This window comes from Leucoraja erinacea, chromosome 7, assembly GCF_028641065.1.
Source record: "Leucoraja erinacea ecotype New England chromosome 7, Leri_hhj_1, whole genome shotgun sequence".
Classification (NCBI taxonomy): domain Eukaryota; kingdom Metazoa; phylum Chordata; class Chondrichthyes; order Rajiformes; family Rajidae; genus Leucoraja; species Leucoraja erinaceus.
Genome location: NC_073383.1, coordinates 30,016,627 through 30,039,035, shown reverse-complemented (window position 1 = coordinate 30,039,035; position 22,409 = coordinate 30,016,627). Strand labels below are relative to the sequence as shown.

Sequence of the window (22,409 nt, the reverse complement as noted above, 5' to 3'; positions counted from 1 at the left end):
ACTATATCATAATCATTAATGGCTATCTGCACGTTCAACTCATCCACCTTATTACGAATACTCCTTGCATTGAGACACAAAGCCTTCAGGCTTGTTTTTACAACACTCTTACCCCTTATACAATTATGTGAAAAACCGTGGCCCAATTTGATTTTTGCCAGAAAGTCTGCTGGAGCAATTACTTTTCACAAAGACCTATTGCTATACCTTTTTTACAATATCCCTCCCCTCTGCTCTAGTACCCACATGCCAAAAATAGTTTAAATCCTCCCCGAAAGAGTGCAGCTCCACCTGCAATCAGGAAGATCAGTCACACCAATGACAAAGCTGCTAGTTTAATCAACATGCCACTCATGTGACTAACTATTGACTTTGTCCCCAAAAATATAGTGGTTGTAGTGTAATATGTACAGTTTGCACTGTAGCAATTTGCTGTGGCAACTGCGGCAGAACATCACCAACCTGTAACCTGTGTACAACACATCAAAGGCTAAAAGCATACAGAAACACCCAACCCTAGCATTGAAGTTTCCATCTGACAGATTGTTTAGTTTAGAGATACAGTGTGGAAACTGGCCCTTCAGCTCGCCTGGTCCATGCCGACTACGATCACCCAAACAGTAGTTCTATCCTACAAACTAGGGACGTTTCACAAAAGTCAATTAAGCTACTAACCTGTGCGTCTTTGGGATGTGCGAGAAAATCGCAGCACCCGGAGAAAACCCATGTGGTCACAGGGAGATCGTACAAACTCTGAACACACAGTACCCATAATCGGGATTGAACCCGGGTTTCTGGCACTGTAAGGCAGCAACTCTACCGCTGCGCCTCTGTGCCACACACTGCGTTATTATGTGATTGTCAATGATTGTAATATTTCTTTAATTTTAAGTTCCAAATAGTCTTTTCGACACTGAAACGGTCCATAAATTGGTCAGTTGACAGCGAGTTTTTTAAATTTTGTCTCCTGTTAGAATGTCATCAGCTACTGGTGGTGTTATACAGAATTGGGGTAGTAGTACACAACAATTTACCTATTTCATAGAAACATAGAAAATAGGTGCAAGAGTAGGCCATTCGGCCCTTTGAGCATGCACCACCATTCAATATGATCATGGCTGATCATCCAACTCATTTCCTTGTAAATAAATATTTTTGTGAAGTCTCCCTGGCCTTTCCTGTAGTGCTTTACCCATCCCCTCAAAGTGCACACACACATTGAGTTTAAAATTGTGTTATCATTCTGGAAGTGCTTTACCTTTGTGCATTAATTAATTTCAGTGATTCATGAATTTATATAATACCATACGATGCTACTGATTAGCACTTCATGCAACATGTTTCTGTTATGTACTGGAACTAGAACCATGGTTTGACCTTATTTGCACAAATAAGACATTGCTTTTCTCACAATTTGCAGTTTTTTTTGAAGGTATGAATGGATCATTGAATGGTAGCAGCATCACAGCAGTATCAGGAGTCAGCACTTCTGGATTGGCTACCATTGGAATGATTTCATCTGGACAAACGCACATGACAATTTCTGGAAAAGGAAGGAAATGCATTCTTGAGCAAAGTAGACTTTCAGAAACTCCATCAGATAAGGTTAAAGAAAAGGTATGCAACTTTTAATTTGATATACTGCTAAATTTATATTGATATATATTACATACATATGAAAAGGCTAAAATCTATTTTAATGGGTGGGGGGACGGGGGGGGGACGGGGGGGGGGGGGGGGGGGGGAAAGACGGGACGTTTTGATATAGTTACTTATCGGTATGAACTATAATTAAGTCATGGCTGATGTTAGAGTTGTTGGAGCAGATTGTTAGCCAGTCCATTAAATGTGAAGTTTGTATGAATGGAGAGAGATTAAAAGATGTGATTTCCCATTTTTAAAGAAGTCATGTGAGTAGCATTGCCCCCTTTGCTAAAGATTCTCCAAGGGGTTGGCTTATTTGGAATTGAAGTTCACCTTCCAAGTAAAAGCATAGGTGTCTGAAGAATAGGGAGCAACTATCAGCTCATTCAGTCGTACCTAGTTGCAAGTGAGAATCATGTTGGCCGTCATCAGAGCAAAAAGGTACATTTGCTTCTCATTTTCAAGTAGATTTTTTATGCAGTCCCATAACCATAAAATAAGTAAAATACTTCAATCACTGATAGTGAATATTTTTTTCTTCAATTTATAATATCTCTAATAGAAGCCCAGGAAGAAAGCAATTGAAAGCTCCAGCAATAGTGAGAGTGAATCAGGCACGTCATCAGATTCTTCCAGTGAAGGTTTGAGCAGCAGTGATTCTGACGACTTTGATGATGATGACGATGACGATGAGGATGATGATGATGACGATGATGATGAAGATGATGATGACCACAGTATTGGAGAAGATAGTGAGGACGCTGATTCAGATTCTGAAACTGAATCCCCACATTCAAAGAAGACAAAGGTAAGATTATAAGTTGTTTCCATAAATTGGTCTACTTTTTTATTTTTATCTTTAGTCTGACATTTCAAGATGGAAATTAAATGAACACCTTTTAAATGCTAGTGTTGCAAATTCAATTTCTCTTTTGCATACCTACACTTGCATACATAATGACCTTCCTCTTCATCCACCTCCTTGAGAACACTCAGTAGATCACATATTATTTATACATCGATATAGACACAATGAACTGCAGATGCTGGAATCTTGATCTAAAACACAAAGTGCTGGAGTAACTCAGTGGGTCAGGCAGCATCACTTGCGATTATGGATTAGTGATATTTTGTGTCGTGACCCTTCAGATTGATTGCAGAGGGGGGGGGGGGGGGCGGGGGGTGGAGCAAACATGCAGAGAGGTAGGGGTGGGACAAAGCCAGGCAAATGACACGTGGATAGAGGTGTAGGGGCTGTTGGTTAGTTACCTAAAATTGGAGAATTCATTGTTCATACCGTTGAGTGTAAGCTCCCCAAGTGGAATATGAGGCACTTTTCCTCCAGTTTGCTTCACTCACTCCACACTCACTCTGGCAATGGAGGAGACCCAGGCTAGAAAAGTCGGTATGGAAACGGGAAAGAAAGTTGAAATAGTTAGTAACCGGAGATCCTTGACAGACTGAGTGCAGATAATGAAATTCTGAGCAGATGAAAAAGTACCGGCGGAACTTGGCGGACAGGGACTTCTGTAGAGGGAAATAAGATAGACATTCTACCGCACCAATAGTCTACTAAGTAGGTCCAATTGGTTGTTTATTTCCATTCCGTGCTTTGTCTGTTAACTAATTCTCAATTCATATCAGTCATTCTGCCCATTTCTAAATGCTCTGACCTTGTTGACAATCCTTTTATGTGAGACCATATCCAAAGTCTTTTGAGAATCTTTATGCCTGATATCGTTTAATTCTCTAATTTATTCGATTTGTCACATCTTTAAGGAACCAAATGGATAAAACAAACATGACTTTGTATCGTAGATTCATGCTGATTTGCAGCAAACCTATTATTTCTGGTGTGCTTTATTTTTTGCAAATCTTTGTTATTGATTCCAGCATTCTTTCCTGCTACTGATTGGCCAACTGTCTGTGATTTGCTGTTTTCTCTCTCCCTCATTTCATTAACAGTAGAGTCACACTTACTACTCCCCTCACCTCTCCCAATGTTTGGGAACGGTTCTAGAATCTCTAGAATTTTAAAAGATGATAATCAATGCATCCTCTTAGTTTGTGGCCACTCCTTTCAAAACTTTGCGATGTCGATCATTGGATCATCGGCATTTATGAAATTCAGTCTCATCAATTTCTCATACAGTTTTAGTAAGATATTCCTTCCGTTGTTCCTTCTTCATAGTTCTCTGATATATGGTTGGTGTTTTTTTTTAATGAAAACAGACAAAGTATATGTTTAATATCTACCTTTTCTGTATCGTTCATTGGTAATTCTTTGGGCTCTGTGAAGATTTCAGAGGGTTGGGGAACAGAATATGGAAATATAATTTTGTGTTCAGTATTTTATGATTTGGAGAGCATTGGCTTAAATGCGAAAACAATTAAACCATGTTGGAAAACAATGGAATTGAACTAATTTGCAACCACTTTCATATAATTTGAACGGGTGGGCTGGGCTGTACAGTATGACGACCTCCATGAGCTTCTGTGTGCTGTTGGATAATATGCAGAGAACCGTGGGAAGATGGGGAATGGTTAAAAAATATTGGAATAGTACATCAGTAAATGGGAGATTTTTGTTTTGGTAGAAGAAATGATACCTCTAATTATCTTCTAAATATAAAAGAAGGGCAGTACAGTGGCACAGTGGTAGAACTGCTGCCTTACAATGGCAGAGACCCCGTGTTCGATCCCGACTATGGGATTTCACACTATTTTCTATATGGAGTTTGTGCGTTCTCCCACTTTGTATGCGCGGGTTTCCTCTGGGTGCTCTGGTTTCCTCCCATATTCCAAAATACATACCGTTTGGTAGGTGAATTGGCTTTTGTACATTGTCACTAGTGTATGGATGGTTGCTGTTCAGCAATGTCGATGGGCCGTTGGGTTGTATCTCTTAACTAAACTAAGCTAAGACTTGTTTAAAGGCTCATTGTGGTTTGTTTTACAAATTTAAAAAATCTAATCACATGGAAAGTGCTCTACATAGACCACTACCCACTTTGAAAAGGGCATGAGAGATATGGTAAATTGAAAAGAGATTACGGGGCGTTCAAAGTTTGAATTGCAAAACATGGTATTGTAAATTTTAGATGGTCAGTAGAAATATTATTCTGGATTGTTTTCTCCTTAGTGCCGGAGCCTGACAGAAGTATCTAAAATTATGAGAGGCAGAGATAGGGTAGAATATTTTTTCAGAGTGGAAAAGACTAGATGGCATAGCTTTAAGGGGTGTGGGCTAAGTTTAAAGGAGGTGTCCAGGGCAAGTAGTTTTTATATACAGACGGCAGTGGTTGCCTGGAATCTAAGAATCTAGTAGATACATGGATATGCTGCAAATTTTACATCTCATTTGGCACAGACATTATAGGCCGAAGGGCTTGTTCCTGTGCTGTATTGTTCTATGTTCTAAGTTTATAAGGTTGTATTTTCACTGAAATAAAAAAGTACATTGTCGAGCTGCATGAAAGAACATTTAAAGTTTTAATGTGGGTAAAACAAATTCATTTGAATGCTCCTTGGGTGTCATCCACATGTACATCTAACCTTTGTGTTTCTTAAGTGGCCGTTCATAGGTTTAGCGATAAATGGGGATTGTTGGCAATCTATTCAGTTGTGTGGACCATCATAATTGAGGCATTTCCCCAACCCTCAAAAATGTGTGCTTTTCAAGAAAGTAAGAACAGGTCTCATTATATCCTCAGGTTTGATTCTTCTCGCTAGTCTTAGCATGCCTAGCTGAGGTTCGCTGATTCCAGTTTATAAATTAAAGTTAATTATTTACATTAAGGGTGATGTTTAAAAAAGTTAAGTTTAAGAACATTATTGGGCATAGTATAAAAAAAATTAAAGGACCTAACCTATAATTCTTTAAAAAAATATTTTGTCTTACCAAGTGAATTTAAATTTTATTTGCAGGGTTTGATGCACACTATGAAAGAGTCAAAAGAAATGAGCCAAACTGCTTGTGAACTTAAATACTCATATGATAAAAGAATGAACCAGCATTTGCATCTTGCCACAGATTCTCAAACTTCACATTCATTCCAATCCCAGCTGAAGCAACCTCCAGTTTTGTCGCAACTTTCCCTCATTTTCCAGACCTCTCACACAAATGATGAGTCTGGCAAAAAACAGAGTGTCATTCAGTCCACTGGGCTAACAGTTGGGATGAAACCTGTGCCTTTGGTCTATCAGGGAAGGAAAGAATCTTCTCCAAAACCAGCTGGTGCTTTACCTGAACTTCTCAAGGCAGGGAATTTAAGTGGTTCTGAAGAACTGGGGTCACCACATGATCTTCGTTTGAAGCAGGCAAGTTGACTTAATTTCAGTGATCATTTTTAAAACTGAAAAATCTACAGACCTGACCAAAGCTCATTATTCAGGCCATGGCCAACTATGAAAAGGAGAGAAAATGTGAAACTGCAAAATCCAAAGTTTGATTTTTAAAAGTTTGGAGTTAATTTTGGAGCTGATATATTCATCTTTAGTTGTTAAAATAAAATTCAGTTATTTAATTTGGAAATTTCTCATTTTTGGTCTTTGTTTTGTTTATTGCAATATTGTTAAATATTATTCTTATTTTGTTTGTGTTAATGTGAAACTTTTACAATTATTTTTGAGCATGTTATGCCATGACATATGAAATAATTAACATAGATTCGTTAGCTTAGCTTATTTTTACAAATAAAGGATAGATGTTATCAAGCTGCAATTTAAAGAAAATAATCTATATACTCAGCCAGTTTTATCTTTTCTTCCACGATGCCCTGAAGGTCTGTCAAAATCCATTTTTATGATTGGTTGGGGATTTATTATCATCACGTCTACAAAGATACAGTGAAAACTTTTTTTTGTGCACTATCTGGGCAAATTGTACCATGCAAGGGTACATCAGGTGGTGCAAAAGAGACCATATAGTGTTACAGTTACAGAGAAAGCGCAGATTAAAAAACAAGTGCAAGGGCCATAACGAGGCAAATTAGAAGATCAGGAATTCATCCACAGCATATGAGAGCTGTCCATTAAGAAGTCTAATTATGGCAGGGAAATAACTGTTCTTGAATCCAGTGGTACTTTAAGCTTTTTTATCTCCTGCCTGACGGGAGAGGTAAGAAGAGAGAATGGCCAGGTTGTGAACTCCTTGATTATTGGCTGCTTTCCCGAGGCAGAGTATAAAGTATAAAGTCGATTGAGAAGGGGTGGAGGGGGGTGGCTGGTTTGTATAATGGTTAGGGCCCTACCAAACTGTCATGCATATGGAGAGAAAATGTTTCTGCAGAAATTGGAATCATAACTGAGATTGCCAAATTCTGTAGCCTTCTAAGGAAGCAGAGGCACTGATGCGTTTTCCTTGGCTGTAGTGTCAATGTGGTCAGACCAGAACAAATTGTTGGTTATATTTCCACCTGGAGACTTGAAGCTCTTTAGTGTCTCCACTACAGTACCATTTATACAGACTGGGGCATGTACTTCACACAGCTTCCTGAAGTCGATGACCAGCTCCGTTGTTTTGCAGGCATTGAGAGGTGGCTGTTTTGACATCATGCTAAAAAGCTCGATCTCCTTTCTTCCCTGTTTTGTTATTGTTTGAGATCCAGCCTATTGCAGTGGTGTCATCTGCAAACTTGTAAATGGAGTCAGAGCAGTTGAGAGCATAGTAAGCAGCTGAGAATGCAGCCTTCCAGAGCACCAATACTGAGGATGTTTTGTTGCCTATCGTTATTGATTGCAAGCTATGGGTCGTAAAGTCAAAGATCCAGTTGCAGAGGGGGGAGCTGAGACTTGGGTTCAGGTGTTTGGAGATGAATTTGGTTGAAATTGTGGTATTGACGATGGAGGTTTTGTCAATATATAGAAGTGTGACATATCTGGAATGTTATCCAGACTTTCCAGGGATGAGTATAGAGTCAGGGAGATAGCATCTGACTTGGACCTATTGTGGTGATAGACACATTTCAGTGGCTCAAGGCTGTTTGGGAAGCTGGAGTTGATGTGTACTATGATCAGCCTCTTGAAGCAGTTTGTGATGATGGATATCAGAGTCATTGGACGGAAGTCATTGAGACACACTACCTTGTTTTCCTTTGGCACTGGGATGATAGTAGTCTTCTGAAAGCAGATGGAACCTCAAATTGTAGTAGGGAGAGATTAAAAATATTTGTCAATACTCTTATCAGCTGGTCCGGGCAGGTTCTGAGAACAAGGTGCGGGGGCCTATCTGGGAAGACCACTTACCACGGGTTCGCTATCAGGAAGGCTGATCTGACGTGAGTCAGTGACTAAGTACCGGCGCATCTGGAGCTGTCAGGACGGTTGACGTAATCCCACTGACTTTCAAAATGAGCGTAGAGTACATTACTTAGAGCTCATTGGGTAGGTACACATTTTGCCAGCGATTCCGCCTGGCTCTGCTTGTTAACCTCTTAGAGCATTCAAGCCTCGCCACAGTTGATGGGTGTCTGTGCACGTAATGTGAGAATCTAGATTGATCTGGAATTGTCTCTTGATGTCCCTGATGGCTTTGCGAAGATTGTACCTAGATTTCTTATGTGGTCGTGATCACTTGATTTGAGCTTCTCAGACTGGGTCATCACTAGGGTTTGGATCTCAAGGTTCATCCATGGTTTCTGTTTGTAGAATACTCAAATTGACAACTTTGGCATGCAGTCCTCTGCACACTTATTGATCAAACCTGTGACGGCAATGGTAAGCTCGTTCAGGTTGACAGCCGAGTCCCTGAACGTGGACCAGCCCATCAACTCAAAGCAGTCACGCAGGAACTCGTCTGCTTCTTGAGACCGTAACCGTCTGACTTTCTGTACTCATCTTCCTGCTTCAGTTTCTACTTATAGTAGAAATGCAGCCTGATGGTCAGACTTCACAAAATGTGGATGGGATCGAATGGTGGTTGGCTGCAAGAACTGCTGTAATAATTTAGATAGATTCTCTGCCCCGTTTTCCTCCTTTCAGGGTGTCTCCAAGTGTTAATGTGCATGTGTGGGCTGTGAACCGCAGATAGGTATCTGGAGATGTAGACGCAAGGAACTGCAGATGCTGGTTTACAAAAAAGACACAAAGAGTTGGAGCGACTCAGCGGATCAGGAAGTTGCCTATCCAGGTCCTCAAGAGATGCTGTCTGACCTGCCGAGTTACTCCAGCACTTTGTGTCTATATCTGGAGATGTGTATTGTTTTACTCAGCCTTTGTTAATCTGTGACTAACTATTGAGATTTAGGATTTTACTTTTTGCCTTTTAGTGGTATGGATTTAATATGATGGATATATTTGAGATCTGTTGCATATGCTTTTACTGGGTATCCTGAAGAAAATTGTACTTTTGGCCAGAAACATTGTACTGGCGTGAGCAAAATTTGCCTTTGATTTATATTGCCTTTATTCTATTAGTCATTGCATTCCTGGTTATTAATTCAATATTCTGTTTTATTTACAGGAGCTATTTAAACAGTCATTTCCAGCACAATTAAAGAAACAGCAAGAGCAGTACAAGGCCCAGAAGAAGGCAGCAGCTGGTGGTAACAAGAGCTTCCAGACCCCTTTGTCTAGTCCAAAATCTGCTGCTAGTTCACCAGCACACCAGAAGCTGCCTCCAGTTGATGGTAACCAATCAAGCCCTTCGATAACAAGTGCACTTGTGCAGCAGCAACCTAACGGAGTAATTCAGAGTGTCATTCAGGAAGCCCCATTGGCACTTACGACCAAATCTAGAATCCAAATTAAGAATACTGATAAAATTACAAACTCTGGTAGCAGTGTACCCTTTTCACCAATTCTACTGGGTACTAATTTAAAGAATCATTCTAGCAATCACGTGACACCAGTTCGACATTCTACCTCTCCTGTACTATCCCAGAGTTCAGCTCATGACAAATCAGTGAGCATTAAGATCACTGCACCTATTCAACAGCAACAGCAGCATCATTCTTCCAAGTCTTTGGCCGAGCAGTTCAGAGGAAATGGTTCAGATGTCCCAAGTAGCAAGGATTCTGATGAGTCAGACGACGATGATGATGATGATGATGATGATGATGATGATGAAGATGATGATGATGAGATGATGATGATGATGATGATGATGATGAAGATGATTCTAATGACAGTCAATCAGGTTAGAGTTTTAAGACTTTTATTAAATTAAATTGAGGTTTTCAACAAAATGTAGGTGTTATATTGTTTGTTAGTGCGAAATGAAGTATATAAAATTATGAGAGGCATAGATAGGTTAAACAGTCAGAATCTTTTTCCCAGGATAGAAAGATCAAATATAGTACCAGAGGGCATATCTTTAAGCAGAGAGGGGCAAAGTTTAAAAGAGATGACTGGAAAAGGTTTTTATTTTACACAGAGTGCCTGGAGCGCATTGCTGGTGGTGGAGGTAGGTGTGATAGTGGCATTGAAGAGACTTTGTATAGGCATGGAGGGATGTGGATCATGTGCATGCAGATAAGTGTTGACCTTGGTATCATGTTTGGCATAGATATTGTGGGCTGAAGCACCTGTTCCTGTGCTGTATGGTTCTGTGTTCTAAAATGGACAATACTCTGCTTATCTTCTTGCGCCTTGAAATTATTGCAAAAGGAAACCAGTGGAGTATAAAACATGATGCTGGTTTATCATTTCCCAACTTATGTCTCTGAGATGATTTTTGCCCAACAGCTTTGCCCAACATTTAAAATCAGACAAATTCTATATTTTCCCACATGAATATTTCATTTATATATTGTTTCAAAGGTATCAAATGTTAAAAGTGGGTTCTGACAGAACTTTTAATTCCTCATTATCCAGTTGAATCATTATAATCTCTTCATCACTGTATTATCTTCATAACTGTTAGTGTGCAATTTATAGAATATTTTAAGTTGGCAAACATGTCAGTGCAGTGTTACTATGGGCCCACAATATTCAAGATTTTCTTGGTTTGTTGTGGAGCATTTATTGCACAATATTAAGCAGCATTTAATGCTTCATTGGTTTATTTACTTTACATTGCCATCTGACACCCAATAAAATAGATTTATATGGATTAATGAATTATCTTATTATTTATTGTATTAAAAAGAAAAATTGTGGTTAATATTGTTTTCCTTTATTTCTTTATTCCCAACACATTTTTGTGGGATAAACATTTTGTTTCAATACTTTTTTTTGCCATGCCTGATGGCCTGACTTCAATTCCTTTCTGAAGAAAGGCTCCCGTCTAGTAACTGGTCATAAATAATGCTAAAGTGACAAATAGTTTTTGCTTAAGCTCAATGCATGTCAATCATGCTAGTTCATTTTCAGCTACTGCATGGCTCTTAAGATCATTACCTGCCCAACGTGAATCTGTTCCTGTTGAGAAGAACAAAAATATCTTACATAGACCATTGTTGGCTCTTGGATATAGCACAAAACGGAGAGAATCATGATGTTGTCACTCTAGTTTAATGATGCATTTTGCTTGTTGGTATGATAATTTAATCTTCAGAAGAACAACGAATTTTCAATTTTAATTGTTTTATCTAACATGAAAACTATACAGGAATAGCAATGTGAAAGCAGCAGATTTTTTTTAGCACAAATTTTTAACTAAAATAACCAGAATTCTCAGTACTGAGCAGAAACATTTAAATAAAACCCTCCAATTATAGCTCCTTTCTACCGATTTGTTTGCTCAAGGCTCTATAATTGAATCACGTCTTAAATCTCCCTTTAAAACATAGCGACCTGTTAAAAGAAAATTCACAGGACTTTTTTGATTCCAACCATTTTGAATGACTAAGATGGTTTCTCATCTGCATAAAGTGAGACCAATCAACCTCTGCTTACAAATACCTTTTGCCAATATAAATAAATATTTGCAACCTGAGAAGTAATTGGTTGTAATCAATTTTGCTATGATTAACAAAAGAGAATGGTCCCGACCCAACACATTGCCTCTCCATTTCCTCCACAGATGCTGCCAGCTCCACTGAGTTCCTCCAGCACTTTGTTTAGGTCAAGATTCCAGCATCTGCAGATTTTTGTGCTTCTATTGGTCTTTCATTCTTCAGTATATGCATTGTACTGAACTTTTTTAAAACTGATTTCTAGAACTTTGTTTGAGAACTCAAAAACTCAGTCTATGGTTGAAAATGGACGAAACCTGGAATTAAATAATTTTGTGCACATTTCTAAACATCTTCGCACAAATTGGAAAATTCGACCAGACAATGTGGCATGTTTTTCATTTCTCTATTATTTATTTTTATGTGTAACTGGCATCTATCAACAGCAGTGAAACATGTGCAGTTCACGAATAGTAAGATTTTCAACCTCACTGTGCTGGAAAAATAACAGTTGCTAAGTCAAGGACAAGAATCCAATCTTTCTTGGAAGCTTTACGATATTGAGGGCCAACATTCAGACTATACTTTGTTCAAACTCGCTTATGGCAGCTTTGTTGGCTCCAATGCGGGCCCAATAGGACAATAGGACAAATGTTACTGTCAGCTTTTGAGCCTCGGAATCATTCAAGGCTGCCACATTTCATAATTTGTTGCCCATTGCTGCATTGTGGAGTCACCCCAAATTGATAATCAAGAGGACTTGCAGACCACCAGAACCATGGAGAGTGAGCATTGTTCACCTTTCCCCAAATGCAAGCATTCACAGATTGCTTTGACCAAGATCTCTCCGGCAACCTTCTGCTATAGACCTGGCTATAATCCTGGAGGTCCCCTTGGCTCCCATGATCAAGGACTATTCTCTTGACTGTCGATTACCTTTTGACCCTGTGGGGAAGACTGTTGCACTCTACTCCCATTCATTACATTGTTTTATCATTCAGCACTAACACGCCCTCATTACTTGTATTGCTGTGCATCCTTTAATAGTGTAGAAAGGAACTGCAGATGCTGGTTTACACTGAAGATGGACATAAAATGCTGTAGTAACTCAGCGGGACAGGCAGCATCTCTGGATAGAAGAAATGGGTGACGTTTTGGGTCGAGACACAATTAGTAGTATGTGCCGACTGCAATCAGCTATGTTCCAATAGCAGTGAGAATTTATATTATGTGGATAACGAACAAAGTGTTGAAACCAATAACTTCAGTACAGCATTACATTGGGAAACCTGACACTGTAATTCTGTGAACCTCACAACTAAAGATCTCTATGCCACTTTCACAAATGTTGCTATGGTGTCCCATAATGTAGCCAAAGTGACGTTAAAGCTAGCAAAACAGCTCCTTCCAGCTCCTTGTTTATAATTCTTGCATAACTACAAATAATTATTACTACTTGGATCAGCCATGATCACATTGAATGGGGGGCTTGAAGGGCTGAATGGCCTACCCCTGCACCTATTGTTTATTGTCTATTGTCTATGATCATTATATCAAATATACACCACAAAAGCAGTGAAATTTGTAGCAACTCACTTTTTGCACGGAAATGTATCTTTAATAGCCTTATGAGCAAGAACATGTATGCTGTACAACTGCAATGCATAGAAAATGTGAAGGTATTAGGTGCACAATTACACATATGTGTATTAACAATATATTGACCAGAAATGCAAATAAGATTTCTATGTAATGGATTTACAGTGATAAAAGTGATTAAGTTATAACTTCAAATTAACTTAGCAATATTTATGACCAGTGACATGAGAAATAACTTCAGATTTGGTACAGCTGCACGTGATTCATGGAATGTTTAATAATGTTTATCAATTTTTTTCTATCAATTAGAGGCCGACAGTGACACAGAGACGGAAACGGATGGATCTGACAATGACATTAAGGAAGATGATGATCCTGAAACGGAAAATGAAGATGACATTCCTCGTAAATTCCACAAAGCTAGTCATACTGCTTCTTGTCAGTCAGCCCACTCTACGACCTGTGATCCCGGTGTAGTGAAAACTTCAAGGTCGTCATCTAGTTCATTGCCCTCAGGATCTACATCACACACTTACAGAGGGACTCCGTCATCTTCATACGGGCCATCGACACCATCTGGTAACATTTACTTTCTTTTCCATCTCATCTACCTGCTAGTTTCCTTTCCACTTTTCATCAAGACAGCAGTTTCTTCCTGGAATATGTTTATTGCATTTGGAAAGCACCATTAATGTTCTTTTTTTTTTTTAAAGCCACTTCACAAGGAGGTTGTCAACATATCTAGCATATCATTAAGTATATCATGAGTTATACAAATCCAGTATAACATAAGTTATTCTCATGTCAAATGAGTTATACAAATCTAGTGTAACATTAAGTATAACATGTTATTAGGGCTCATATTTGTTTGAAGATAAATTGAAAGAAATGCTCGAGAGGATGAAAGAGAATTTTAGAGTTTGTGAACTCTAGAGCTTAGGACATGGGAAGATCCTGTGGTAGCGCAACTAAGCGCGGTGGTCAGACGTCTAGTTTACAATGTGTGTGCATGGTTGTGTGCATGCGTGCGCATGCATGTGTGTAGGAGCAGTCTCTCCAACCCTACTGACATTTTCAAAAATTTGACCTCACCCCATTCTAAATTTGATGTGGAAGGCCGGGCTTCTAAATTCAGAATTGGATGGTGGTCTTGTGGGGCCTGCTTTCTATTACCAATGTGATGTTAATTGGCAAGACTGCATCCTTATCCCGACCATTAACAGCATAATTTTAATTGCTGACGGATGATCAGGAAAAACTGCTGGAAGAATGGACAAGGAGATTAAGGTGATGCAAAGTTTTTTCGGGGAGTGCTTGCTCTTCCTATTCAGTTGAACCTAGGTTGTAGAATAAGTTTTAAAACATTATTCACAGAAAAAGACAGCACGTGCTGGAGAAGTTGATTTGATTAAAGGTGAGCCAGCACAGAATTGTTAAAAGTATTTCATATTTCACCAACCAGATTAGTCTTTTTTTCTGAGCTAACCGTGATGATAGATTAAGGAATTGTAATAGATGTCAGCACCGGAACGGTCCCTCTGCCCACAATGTTTGTGCCAAACACAATGAAAAGTTGCTGATCATATCTGCCTGTACATGATCTATATCTCTCTATTCACTGCATTTCCATGTGTCTATCTACAAGCCTCTTAAATGCCACTTTCGTATCTGCCTCCAGCACCACCCCGGCAGTGTTTTCCAGGCCCCTGCCAATCTCTATGCAAAAAAAAACTGCCCCGCACATCTCCATTCAAATTTCCCCCTCTCAACTTATAGCTATGATGTTGGACAGTTCTAGTGTTGGTCACTCCCATCCTAGGAAACCAGATCTGACTATTTACCATATCTATGCCTCTCACCTAAAATCAGATGAAACTCTTAGAAGTTAAACAAATTGAAATCCAGAAGAAATTTACAATAGTAACAACATTTCATAATGTCCTTCAATATTTATATTTCATACTATGTGACTCCTGCATGCTGGTAATGCAAATATTTGACTTTGTTAACTCTGATACTTTAAAAAAAATAGTAATGGGCCTGTCCCACTTAGGCAATTTTTCAGCGTACTGCCGGCGACTATCATGTTGCCGGCAATCGTCTGAAAAACCGGCAACTGGAATGGCGACTGTCAAAGTGGAACACACACACACACAAACACATTGCTTCCTTCACCAGCCCGTTATGCAGGCGGGGACAGGGCAAGCGGGGGGAGCGCTTTCTAAAAAATTCACACAGTGCAAAGCCAAGGTGAAACAGACACATGATGAACAGGAAGGTTTACGCTGTAACGATGAATAGGAAGGTTGGCGCTGTAAAAAGATGGCTAAAGCACAGTGTACGGTAAGTCCTTTAAAAGAGGGGGGGAGAAGTGGGGAGAAGGAGTGGTGACACTTTTAAGAAGCCAGAGATACACGGCTGTGAAGCTCGGCGGACATTTAACATTACCGGTCGGTTATCCTTGGTTCTGAAAACTACTGCTTACCTTTTTGTTTCCCAATGAGCCAATGAAATTCACCGGTCAGCACCGGCTACAACCTACGAGAGGCAACCCATTGGGACCTCCTGGCGACCCATCTACGGCTCGAGAATTCTCGCTACTCTCCATGGCGGCTTCATTCTAGTCGCCACTAATTTTGAAACCATGTTGAAAAATTCACGGCGACCATAATGAGGCCGAGACTAGTTCCCAGAATGCGGGAACTCCTCACGACCATGAAGGTGACTCCCTGGCAACCACCCGCGAACATGTGGCGACTGCATAGTCTCCTGCAGTCGCCTAAGTGAGACAGGCCCATAACCGTGATTTTCCTTTTTGCAGGTTCAGGTAAAAGAAGAAGAGTCACAGATGAAAGAGAGCTGCGTATCCCTTTGGAATATGGGTAATTGTTTCATGTTTAATACCTTGTAGATTATATGTTATATTCCAGTTGAATACTTAAAGTGCACTGTTCCATCCAGTCTTGTAGGACAAATCATGTAATTGTAATTTAAAAGACAAAGTCATTTGGGAGAATGTTTTGATGTGATGTTCTTTATTAGCAGTGGAAAGTGGTATTCCTGACATGGATTCTTACTGTAGTGAAACAGAGGAAAGATTACATCATTTGTAAAAGATTTATTCCTAGGATTGGCTGACCAGATATTTTTGTCCAGTTCAATGCTATACAATTTGAAGAGCCAAAGAGTTGTTGGAAAGCACTTTGGGATTTATTGAGAACATGAAAGATGTTATATAAATTGAATTATTTTCCTCCACTGACTTACTGCAATCCTTTATGTTCAAACCAGTATGGCTTGTTGCCCATTCTGAACCGCTGTGTAATAAATTTAAGTCTAGAAAATTCCTTCAGGGTGATAATTGTTGCTCTACTTTGCTACTAGAGGGTGGTACAGTGGTGCAGTGGTAGAATTGCTGCCTTAAAGTGACAGAGACTCAGGTTCGATCCTGACCATGGGTGCTGTCTGTAGGGAGTTTGTACGTTCTCCCCGTGACCGCGTGGGTTTTCCCCGAGCGCTCTGGTTTTCACCCACACTCCAAAGACGTAGTGGTTTGTAGGTTCATTTGGCTTCGGTAAAAATTATAAATTGTCCCTAGTATAATGCTAGCATACAGGGATCTCTGGTCAACACGGACTCATTGGGCTGAAGGGCCTATTTCTGCACTATATCTCTAAATTAAACTAAACTACTGCATTTCTGGCCACCTTACCGTTTTCTATCAATACTCCAATTTGTCAGATGCAGGAGATGTTTCATTCATTGCGGTTACTGATTGTTAAGATTCACCCATAAATCTTCACGTGATATTTTGCCTGTGACGCTTAACTTTAATCTTCCCAGCATGTAATCTTTTTAGTAGATTTTCTAACCCAAAAAATTGTTAAAAACAGAGAGAATATTTTATAGCTCTGGCTGCCTGTAAGGATGCAATTGAGCTAAGACCTCAGATCAATGTCCTTGAAAGGATATTGATCTGAAATGTTAATCTTATATCTCCCTCCTCAGATGGCTCCTGCATTTTCTGTTTTTATTTCAGTTTTCTAGCTTTTGTATTGACGAAAGCAGGAAAATGAACCAGCAAAAACTAGAACCTAGAACAGTAGAACAAGAATAGGCCATTCAGCCCACAATGTTTGTGCCGAACAGTGCCAAAACTAGAAACACTTTGAAGAACAGGAAAAAATTAGAGGTCGGGAAATTAGAGAAGTTAGGCATCAGTGCAGGGTAAAATGAGATGATTGGCTTTACGGTCCCAGGGAAGTGAAGTTTAGGGGACTGCTCAATCGTGGGTGCAGCTGCCGAAGGGCTCTTCTGCCTCATTCACGAGTCCAGTGACTGAATCCAGCACCCACTGCCTGATGTGCCAGCTCATGACTAGGGTCTTCCAGATCTCACAATCCTGCCCCCGTCGTCACTGGTCACCATAGGACTTAATCCAGGATGTTAGGGTGGATTCCCTATATGGAGGACGCCTGTGCGTGACTTTGTTTAACATGGTGAGACTGGTGCACAGACAGCCACCCAACTGTCCTTGACAGATCTGGGTCAGGATCCAGTGGCATGGAGTACAAGACGTCCGGAGACCCTTTTATGGTGCAGCCTTCATCCGCCTTCCCAGCTGTTATGCCACTCCACCAAAGTCAGCCATCATCCTCCGCCTGTTCCACTGTTGAGGTCTTGGTTGGATTGCTCTTTGTCAGAGAACTCCCCCTCGACCTTAGGTGGCCCTACCAGGAGCATAGCTCAAGACGGCATCGCTCTCAAGATCTCAGGACCACACAAGCCGCTCCACCACAACAAGGTGACAATCCACGGAGAAGGAATTACACACACATGCACTGCTCAGAAATGTCGAAAGTGTCAGAGGGCAGATGGAGACAATCTGCCCCACTGTTTTGTTGCTTGGCTCAGCACCGAATCCAGTGGTTCATAATGTATTCAACTGAGGGACTGGTTATAGAACACACAGAACAGTACGGCACAAAAACAGGCCCTTCGGCTCACGATGTCTGTGCTGAACATGATGCAAAGACCATCACTTAATTAACCTACACCTAATGTATATTCCCTGCACATCTATATGCCTTATATATATATAATCATGGGCATTTAGAAAGAGTGGATAAGGTGTTTTGACACAGGCCATAGGTTGGATTGAGCATGATCTGACACAATATGTTTGGAGTGGAAATGTTAATATTTTCAAAGGTGTAGCAGTACAACATGGGTGGGACTTCATGTATATGAATACTTTAAAATGGCAAATAGGGTGAAAATGTGAATAAAATATAGAATAAAACCACAATATACTGTAGAATACTACCACTAGTTTGGGTGAATTATGATATCAAGCAGGTTCATAGAATGACGTTGTGAGATGATCCCAGAAGTAATTGACTATAATTATGTGGCAATGATAGAAATGCATAATTTTGTAATAATTTATTGGCGTACAGAAAGTTTTGAAGATGTAAATTAGGTAAAACCTCAAAGCCCATTGAACTAATAAAGAAGGAAGATAGCTAAGGTATTTATCTTCTAAAAATTGTGATATGACATTTAAAAGCTAAGCAGAATCCGGGAGAGATGCTGACTTTTGCATTGCTTTGAAAAAGTTGTTGATAAGTAGTCGAAGCATTGAACAGTGTTATGGAAACGTGCAGATAAGTATACAATCGGCTAGATATGGGCCAAAAGTCCTGTTTCTGCTATTGACAAGGGAAAGGCGATAGGCCTTCATAGTGCTTGTAGTGATGTAATAGGATGAATAGCCTCTCTTTGCTCTCAGGATTTATGCTTTTGGAACAAAAATACATAATTTGTTGCCAGATGGTAGCTATTGTAATCAACATTGTGATCCACTATCTTTCCATAACATAGAATTCTCCAAGTAACATTTCTTCTTTCTTTCCCTTACCCTTCACCCCCACCTCAGTGTGTTTCAATTTCTCTCAGCACCTCCCACATCCTCCAGTCACCCTGCTCTTTTCCCCTCCGTTGTACACTCATTTCCCATCCAGGGTCCCAATTTCCTCTCCCCTGTCCCCTTGCACACACATCCCCCAACCCAGCTGTATATTTCACTTGGTTTCTCCCCTAAGTGACACCCTTTTGCTTCCTTTTCACCTCTAGTCTTTGTCACTGACTCCACCCATCGGCCAATCAAACCCACTCTTGTATCCACTGATCACTTGCCAGGCTTTGCCCTGCCCCACATCTCTTTTCCAGCTTTCTTCCCTTACAGTATTCAATCTGATGAAGGGGTCTGACCCAAAGCATCGCCTGTCCATAGCCAGACCTGCTGGGTTCCTCCAATATTTCTTTTTGCTCCGGATTCCAGCATCTGTACTTTCTTGCGTGTTTTTGAAAAATAACCCATTTACCCGATATCTTCTGTTAGTTGGTCATTTCTGCAACCATGCTAAAATATTACCTCGATCCCCATGATCACATGCTTTGTGCAGTATCTTTTCTTTTGTGCTATCTTATTGAATGACTTTCAGAAACTCAAACAATTGGGGCCCTTTTATCCCTGCGTGTTCCATCCCCAAATACCTTTCATAAATTTATCAAACATTGCTTCCCTTTTGTAGAACTTTGTTAACTTTTCATAATTATTTTATTATTTGCTATATGTTCTGTCTCTACTTACATAATGGTTTCCATGTATTTTCAAAATTACAAATTTTCAGCTCTCTGGCCTGTAGTGTTCTGCTTCCTGTTTCCTCACTTTAGTGCATAGAGATCAGTAAGTATTTCCTTAAATGAATGCACACCATAGATTATAAGAAATAATGCTGGGCTGCTTTCCTAACCGGGTGTTTCAGTTACCTAATAGCCGAATGATTCATAATGCATTTGTACTGACATGCACAAGTGAAATTAAAAGATGCTCAAACCCATTTTAGAAATATGAGACATAGAAAATAGGTGCAGAAAATGTTGCCCTTCGAGCCAGATTAATTGTGATCATGGCTGACCATCCACAATCAGTACCCCGTGCCTGCCTTCTCCCCATATCCCTTGATTCCGCTAGCCCCCAGAGCTCTATCTAACACTCTTTTAAATTCATCCAGTGAATTGGCCTCTACTGCCTTTTGTGGTGGAGAATTCCACAAATTCACAACTCTCTGGGTGAAAATTTTTTTTCTCATCATCGCTTTTAAATGGCCTCCCTTTTATTCTTAGACTGTGGCCCCTGGTTCTGGACTCCCCCAACATTGGGAAATTATTTCCTGCATCTAGCTTATCCAAACCTTTTATAATTTTATACGTTTCTATAAGATCCCCTCTTATCCTTTAGATTCCAGTAAATACAAGTCCAGCCTTTCCAATCTTTCCTCATATGACAGTCCCGCCATCCCGGGGATTAACCTTGTGAACCGACGCTGCACTGCCTCAATAGCAAGGATATCCTTCCTCAAATTAGGAGACCAAAGCTGCACACAATACTTTAGATGTGGTCTCACAAGGGCCCTGTGCAACTGCAGAAGGACCTCTTTACTCCCATACTCGAATCCTCTCACTATGAAGGCCAACATGTCATTAGCTTTCTTCATTGCCTTTTGTACCTGCGTGTTCACTTTCAGTGACTGGTGTTCAAGGCCACTCCGATCTCGTTGCACTTCCCTTTTTCCTAATCTGACACCATTGAGAAAATAATCTGCCTCCTTGTTCTTGCCGCCAAAGTGGATAACCTCACATTTATCTACATTATACTGCATCTGCCCACTCACTCAATCTGTCCAAGTCACCCAGCAAACTCCTAGCATCCTCTTCGAAGTTCACACTGCCACCCAGCTTTGTGTCATCTGCAAATGTTCTTGTGTTACTTTTAATCCCATCATCTAAATCATTAATATATATTGTAAATAGTTGTGGCCTCAGCACCGAGCTTTGTGGCACTCTACTCGCCACTGCCTGCCATTCTGACAAGGGACTCTTTATTCCAACTCTTTGTTTCCTGTCTGCCAACCTGCTGGGTTCCATGTCAATACCCTACCCCCAATACCATGTGCTCTAATTTTGCAAACCAGTCTCCTGTGTGGGACCTTATCAAAGGCTTTCTGAAAGTCCAGATACACTACAAACACTGGCTCTCCTTCCTCCATTTTACTTGTCAAGTCTTTAAAATATTCCAGAAGATTAGTCAAGCAAGATTTCCCCTCCATGCTGATTTGGACCAATACTTTTACTGCTATCCAAATGCGCTGTTATTACTTCTTATTAATTGACTCCAGCATCATCCCCACCACCGATGTCAGGCAAAATGGTCTATAATTCCCCGTTGTCTCTCTCGCTCCTTTCTTGAAAAGTTGGACAACATTAGCTACCCTCCAATCCACATGATCTGATCGTGAATCTATAGAACATTGGAAAATGATCACCAATGCATCCACAATTTCTAGAGCCACCTCCTTGGGATGCAAACCATCAGGCCCTGGGGATTTATCATCCTTCAGTCCCATCAGACTACCCAATACTATTTATCTCCTAATGCAAATTTATTTCAGTTCCTCTGTCTCCCTAGATCCTCTCTCCTCTAGTACATCTGGGAGATTGTTTGTGTCTTCCTTAGTGAAGACAGAACCAAAGTACTTTTTCAACTCTTCTGCCATTTCCTTGTTCCCCATAATAATTTCACCTGTTTCTGACTTCAAGGGACCTACATTTGTCTTTACTAATCTTTTTCTCTTAACATACCTAAAGAAGCTTTTACTATCCTTCTTTATATTCTTGACCAGCTTACCCTCGACTTTATCTCTTCGCCCCATATTGCCCTGTTTGTTACCTTCTGTTGTTCTCAATCCTCTGGCTTCCCGCTACTCTTTGCTATGTGATACACCTTTTCTTTTAGTTTTATTCCATCCCTAACTTCCCTTGTCCGCCACAGTTGCCTCTTACTCCCCTTAGAATCTTTCTTCCTCTTTGGAATGAAATGATCCTGCATCTTCTGGATTATGCCCAGAAATTCCTGCCATTGCTGTTCCACTGTCATTCCTGCTAGGATCCTTTTCCAGTCGACCTTGGTCAGCTCCTCTCTCATGCCTTCATAGTCCCCTTTGTTCAACTGCAACAGTGACACTTCTGATTTAGCCTACTATCTCTCAAATTGCAGATTAAAACTTAGCATATTACGTGTATCACTACCTCCTACGGTTCTCTTTGCCTTGAATAAAGGAACTGCTATTTTAGTACAAAATGTTTATTAGAATTTAAATCTTTGTGCATTTCCTTCCTTTATTTCATGAGGTAAACAGAAATAATACAGGAATCGAAAATTGCAAATAGAGGCAGGGAGAGACGAAACAAATTCAAATGTAATAA

General features: G+C 40.1%; 1 protein-coding gene across 1 annotated transcript in view; it reads left to right on the top strand.

Moving 5' to 3' along the window:
- Positions 1-22,409, top strand: part of baz2ba (bromodomain adjacent to zinc finger domain, 2Ba) — a 153,465-nt gene that overhangs the window by 55,051 nt on the left and 76,005 nt on the right. Inside the window, 7 exon segments of the mRNA XM_055638807.1 lie at positions 1,421-1,617; positions 2,207-2,452; positions 5,572-5,964; positions 9,107-9,722; positions 9,725-9,781; positions 13,389-13,658; positions 15,901-15,961. Coding sequence (XP_055494782.1) covers positions 1,421-1,617; positions 2,207-2,452; positions 5,572-5,964; positions 9,107-9,722; positions 9,725-9,781; positions 13,389-13,658; positions 15,901-15,961 — 1,840 coding nt within the window.